The sequence below is a fragment of the Salvia miltiorrhiza genome, chromosome 8 (genome assembly GCF_028751815.1).
Source record: "Salvia miltiorrhiza cultivar Shanhuang (shh) chromosome 8, IMPLAD_Smil_shh, whole genome shotgun sequence".
NCBI classification, from domain to species: domain Eukaryota; kingdom Viridiplantae; phylum Streptophyta; class Magnoliopsida; order Lamiales; family Lamiaceae; genus Salvia; species Salvia miltiorrhiza.
The window spans coordinates 13,615,085-13,621,332 of NC_080394.1; the positions used below are offsets into that span (position 1 = coordinate 13,615,085).

General features: G+C 41.6%; 2 protein-coding genes across 2 annotated transcripts; one reads left to right on the forward strand and one right to left on the reverse strand.

The window, feature by feature from the left end:
- The first annotated feature begins 276 nt into the window (after positions 1 to 276).
- Positions 277 to 2,117, forward strand: LOC131001183 (glycerol-3-phosphate acyltransferase RAM2-like). The gene is made up of 2 exons (XM_057927497.1): positions 277 to 957; positions 1,053 to 2,117. Exons 1-2 carry the CDS (start codon positions 331 to 333, stop codon positions 1,908 to 1,910), a joined length of 1,485 nt encoding a protein of 494 aa, XP_057783480.1. The 5' UTR covers positions 277 to 330; the 3' UTR covers positions 1,911 to 2,117.
- A 1,261-nt stretch (positions 2,118 to 3,378) lies between these two features.
- On the reverse strand, positions 3,379 to 6,248 carry LOC131001184 (uncharacterized). Its single transcript, XM_057927498.1, has 6 exons — positions 5,768 to 6,248; positions 4,721 to 4,864; positions 4,365 to 4,432; positions 4,189 to 4,239; positions 4,027 to 4,086; positions 3,379 to 3,939 (listed from the first exon to the last, which is right to left on the reverse strand). The coding sequence occupies exons 1-6, from the start codon at positions 5,895 to 5,897 to the stop codon at positions 3,595 to 3,597; spliced, it is 798 nt and encodes a 265-aa protein (XP_057783481.1). The 5' UTR covers positions 5,898 to 6,248; the 3' UTR covers positions 3,379 to 3,594.

Below are 6,248 nucleotides of genomic sequence, written 5' to 3' on the forward strand. Positions count from 1 at the left end.
AGGATTTGAACTGTGCTTAATTCTTGGTCCCTTATTACCAATATGTGTATAAATTTGATTTATATAATTCGACATGTGATAAATAACTCGAATTGTATTATAATTATTTAATTAAATGATTATATATCATTTTAAAATTAAATATATTATTTAATCATCTTCTAATTTTGTCAATTTTATTAATATTATTTATTTCATCCACCAAATCAAATGTACCTGAAGGGTGTGAATTGAAAATGATCGCCCTATACATGGCTGATTATCTATATAATTAACCTCAAGAAAAGAAAAGAAATAATATAAAAAGAAGAAGAAAAGGAAAAGGAGAAAATGAGTGGTGGAAAGCAGAAGCATGCCGCCGAGAAAACCCCTACAATCTACCGATGCAGCGGTGAGAACCGCGAAAACCACACCGTCGCAGCAGACATGGACGGAGCTCTGCTAGTGGGTGGCTCCTCTTTCCCTTACTTGGCGCTGATCGCGTTCGACGTGGGAGGGGTCCCACGGCTGCTGCTGCTGCTGCTGGCGGCTCCAGTGGCGGCCCTCATGCGGCGCTTGGTGTCCGAATCCGCTGGCATGAAGGTGCTGATATTCGCGGCGTTTGCAGGGGTGAGGGTGTCGGCGATCAAGTCGGCGGCGAGCGCGGTTCTGCCGAAGCATTACGCGGACGACCTGCACCCGGAGACGTGGCGCGTTTTCTCGTCGTGCGGGAAGAAATGCGTGCTCACCGCCAACCCTAGGATCATGGTGGAGCCTTTCTTGAGGGAATATTTGGGCGCCGACGTCGTTTTAGGTACCGAGATCACATCATTTAAGGGCTTTGCCACCGGCCTCGTGGATGCCGGCGGCGTGCTCCTGGGTCACACCAAGGCTGCTGCTCTTCAGAAGGCTTTCCGGAATGGCGGCACTCCTGATGTTGGAATTGGGACTGATTTTCCATTTATGAGACTTTGCAAGGTTTACTACATAGGAGACGAAAATAAAATTCCAAATGAAGAAATAATTTATTTTGAATATTTTTGAGTACGTAACAATGTTAATTGTGCGCGCAGGAAAGGTACGTGGTGCCGCGGAGGGCCGGGATCCGGGCCGTCAGCCCCGAAACACTACCGAAGCCCGTGATTTTCCACGACGGGCGGCTAGTCCGGAAGCCAACTCCATTGCTAGCACTACTAATCATTCTATGGTTCCCAGTCGGGATTATCTTATCCATCCTACGTGTCTTCATCGGCTCCGTCGTCCCAATCTCAAAAACTCGGCGCGTAGTGCATTTCCTCGGCTGCCCAATCACAGTCAAAGGAGCCATCCCCGTCGACCTTTCCTCCGGCGTCGTCTTCGTCTGCTCCCACCGCACCGTCCTCGACGCCGTCGCCGTCTCCACCTGCCTCGGCCGCATGACCACCACCATCTCCTACTCCGTCGCGGACTTCACGGAGCTCCTGTCGCCGATCAAAAGCTCGCGGCTGACACGCGACAGGGCCAGAGACGCCAAACTGATCGCAGAAATACTGAACGCCGGAAATTGCTTGGTGATGTGCCCCGAGGGGACGACGTGCCGGGAGCCGTATCTGCTCCGCTTCTCGTCGCTCTTTGCTGAGCTGGCGGATCGGATCGTGCCGGTCGCCGTTTCCGTGAAGACGAGCTTGTTTCACGGCACGACGGCCAGGGGCCACAAGTGGTTGGATCCTTTCTTCTTCTACATGAATCCTCGGCCGGTTTACGAGATCACGTTTTTGGATTTGTTGCCGGCCGATCAGACCTGTGCCGCCGGAAAATCGAGCCATGAGGTTGCCAATTATGTGCAGAAATTGATCGGCGAGACGTTGGGGTTTAAGTGTACGGATCTTACGAGGAAGGATAAGTATCGGGCGTTGGCCAGGACGGACGGTCTCGTCGGGGGAAACTCCTAGCTGCTCCTCGGCCCATATTTTAATCATCACTATATATTTGGGTTTTCAAAAAAATAAAAAATAGCATTTCTTTCACTGCCTCGAATAGAATAGCCATTTCACCAGTATATGTGATATATGTGTACTGATGTATCACAATGTTGGTTTGTGTCATTTAATTATGTATGGTTAATAAAATAAAATTGATGTGAGTGTTTTCGTTTGATCTATATGTGTTGATCCAAATCTCTTTAGATGTTACATTATTTTTACTACAATGCAAAATGAAAATATTATCCAAGCATCCAACTCAGTCGAATGCACACTCCTAGTCCTAGATGTAAATTCTACTTCTCCGATTGGACCTCTGAATCCCAAATAATAGCTCCTTCTACTTTTATACAGTGAGACAAATTATTGATTTTTGTTTAGGCTGATTGAATTAGATTCACTATAATATTACTTCCTCATTTATCACAAAATTTGGAGTTGTTCATTTCTTCTAAATGTCCGTGGTATCATCATCTTGACTTCTCCACTTCATTTTGATGTATTCCATATAACTTGAATCATATTGTAACTTGGGTTTCTTTAATTAAATATCTGTAAGAGTAAGTTACTTACCCCATTGTGTGTTTTGAGTTCCTGTTTTCTTCAATCACATTCTTGAAAACCAGACATAATTAAAAGCACAGAAAATTTATTAAAATACCGATTACTATAAAGTTGAAGCCATTATTCAATCAAACAGGAAATCACATATGCCAACTAATTTATATCCTCAAAATCATACAAGTTGCTTCCTTTTGCTTTGGATGGAGCAGCAGCAGGCTTAGAGTATTTGTTTGTTTCCTCTGTTTTCTTCTCACTCATTTTTACAGAATCTGAAGCCTTGTCTTCAAATCTTATTTCCTTGGAATTTTTCATGGCTTTCGGATTTCCTTCCTCGTCGTCTTCAGACATCTTTTCCGGCTCAACAGTTTCTTGCACTGCTGCATCAATGGATGATGTCTTCTCAATATATTTTTCTGTTGATTGTGGTGGGTGGTTTAGGAATTTGGAACGAGGGCCTCTCAGACAGAAGCGGCCCGTCAAAGCCCGGTCGTCGAGGGCCTCAGCCCCGCCGTATTGCTCGGCCATTGCGAGAGTTGAGAGGGGCAGTAGGGCGAGGAGGAAGGCTAGGAAGTATGTGCAAGGCATGATTGTCTGAATTCAATGAGGTGTTTCAATTTTGGGGATATTTATACTGGTGTTGGAAGTTCTAAGTGGGATAGCTTTTGCATGGTTTAGTTATCTACAGCAAAATTAATGTGTGGTCTCTAAGCATGTTTGTCGTGAGCATCTCTAACCTTTTATCGTGAATAGAAGTGAGGTTTTGTACTGTGCTTCCTCGTGAGCACGAAACGTGGTCGTTATGACACATAACAAGCTTCAGCGACCGATCTAATCCCCTGCTCTTATAAGGGGGCATTTACTTAGTAAGATGGAATTGATAGATAAAACAGTTGAATATTTGAAAGATTATCGTCAATGTAATCTATCACTTAAAGTAAACACTCACTAACCATATACAATCAGAGGAGCAAACGAGCATCTGTATAAATAGAGGTACCTAGAGTAACACAGCATAACAACTATGCAACTTGCATCAGATTCCGTTAAAAAACAAAAAAACTTGCATCAGACACCATTTTTAGTAAAGGAGCTATGGGGTGTATGATGTATCACCACCAGGTCGCTGAACTGGCACCCGCTCCTCAGATTTATTCCTCGTTCTCATGGAGATAGGTTTCTTGTTACCTTCAATGTTGCCCGCCTTAGGAGTTTCGGGACTCTTGTTCTTGGAAAATTGCGTTGCAGCTGCTCTAGCGGCAGCAATTGCTGCCACGAGGCTAGGAGGTTTCTCCTCTTCTAAGGCGTTCGTGCAGCTTGGAAGAGAAGCAAGTGAACCGGGTTTCAGAGAGAAGCGGTCTCGTGGATCTGGAAGTGGAAAGGTAACAGGCTGTGGTGCTTTGACGGACGAGAGACCTCTGACAGCGGCTTCATATATCTACGTGTACCACAAGAGTACATATGAGAGCTGTAGAAATATGAGAGAACATATGGGGAAATAAGTCGAGTTGATTTCTGCAACTACCTTCTTTTCCAAATTATAAACACCCTGGAATCCACGCATTTCAAATGGCACGATCAATCTCTACATAAATAAATCGGCATTCCTTATTAGAGACTAAGAAACTCTAGCAACGTAATTGAAAATACAAAACAATTGACAAAATTATAGGGTGTGATAAAAGACCTGAGGTTGCTCACAAAGCCAACAAAAAGCTGTCTGGCCTTCTACTCTCACCTGAAGTAGCAAGATCCCAACTTTATAAGCATAAAACATGGTGATGCATCAAGGGGGAATTATACCAACGATCCCATTAATGCAGGTGAATATTGAGTACGAGAACAAGAATTTTTGGTGTTTACCGATGCAGGTATAGCTTCCCAATTTACTAGCTCTTCACAGGTAACGCAACCTACCACGTCAACACAACCTATTGAAAAATGAAATTTAAGGTTACACATGGGTTACCTGGAAAAATTCATAAATGTGGAACAATTTTAGTGGTTTTTCAGCATCTAGAAAGGAAGAGTTCTTGGTTCTTATTTTGGGAAGTTCCGTCAAACTACTTTTGTCTAACACCAAACTGACAAAGCATCAATTGCAACTTCACATACCAAGCATACTTGCTATTTCAAAATTTACAACATATACACATAAGTTCTAGGATAAGAAAAGTTTAGACGTAAAACTAATTTACGCGATGCATATAATATGATACCTAGAAGTCTGGAAACCGGGTAATACTCAGGGAATTCGATATCTGTTACTCCATTCATTGCGTAGATCTGCCTGTAAAAATCTTCCATAGCTTTGATTGTCTCTGGTTCAGGGACCTTACCAGCTGCATGAATCCACAGCCGTCCTTTGGAGAGAAACAGAAGACAGATAATCGTGACTCCACTGTAACAACTGTACAAACACTTGCATCTGAATATAGACACTATGCCTATAAATACACAGGCCATTGGACTTGAATACACATAATCCCCCAACATGTACTGCACAAAAATGGCTTTAGAAATCCTAAAACGAAAATACAAACTTATGAAAAGCATAACTCCAGTCCTTAACGATCAAAATAATGATTGGTTGCACGAATGACCGCAAAGGCAATTGAGCCAATGTTGCAACCGAAAGCCAATTGATTTTCCAACTTTCTCTGTCCATAAACACAGCTTGACGTTAAGGATATTATGAATTATGGATATTATGAATTATGGATATTGCTCAAATCAGCTCAAAAAAAGTTACACCGAAGCTTTTGCATGCATCATGATTTCAGATAAGTTCATGAACGTAACACTAAATACTCTCTCTAATCAAACCAAACGAAAGCCATAACCAAAGTCCTCTATCTTTCAACCAGACAATCTCGTAAGCCCAAATCGAGCAATATCCATAATTCATATACAATATCATCTATCTTATGTACACCCTAACTAAGCTCACTGCACAAAATCATAAAGCGTAGATTCTTTTTTGTCCAAATCAAAGTTATAACTTGTTTACTCTTTAAGGCGTAATTAGCATAAAAAATAACATCGGAGGCTCGAATTCAATTGAAAGTATCTCCTTTTGTTCTATCATGCAAAGCAATCTATGGAAAATCATCAAACAGCAACACCCCAACAAGAAAGTTCAAATCTTCGACAAGAAGTATGAACATAATTAACAGCTAGCACTCAGAAGTAAAAAAGTAAAATAAAAATTGACTCGAATTCAAAAGCATTAGGGTTTTTCAAATTGAAAGTGGTTTTAACTTTACCTCTAATTGGGGCGGGCCAAGATCTGCCTTCAATCCGTTTGATGCCATAAACAAGCAAAGACGCCCATGGTTGGTGCATTGTTAAACATGGGTTTCTGTAATTCGACGATTCCCTACTCCGGCTCGCCATATCTTTGATTGTTCAACAAATTTTTGTTTCCAACACTAATTCTTCAATGATTTTGAGAGGAGCTGTCGTTTGGAACTTAGAAGTAAAAAGTGTTTCTGTTGTTGTTGTCGTTGTTTTTTTTTTTTTTTAATCAATAAATAGTGAATTCGATCGGTAAAAGAAGTAAAAAAAACTCATGTCTCTTTTTTCTTGTTCCTTTTTCTGGGGGAAACTTCTTTATAGTAATCCTTTTCTGATTCAAAGATCGCAAACATAAATCCATCATGTAGATTGTAGGGCCAACATAAACAAATTACTACACCAATTTAGCAAAGCATCCATAAAAAAATTTGTAGATAAGTTCGAAATTCC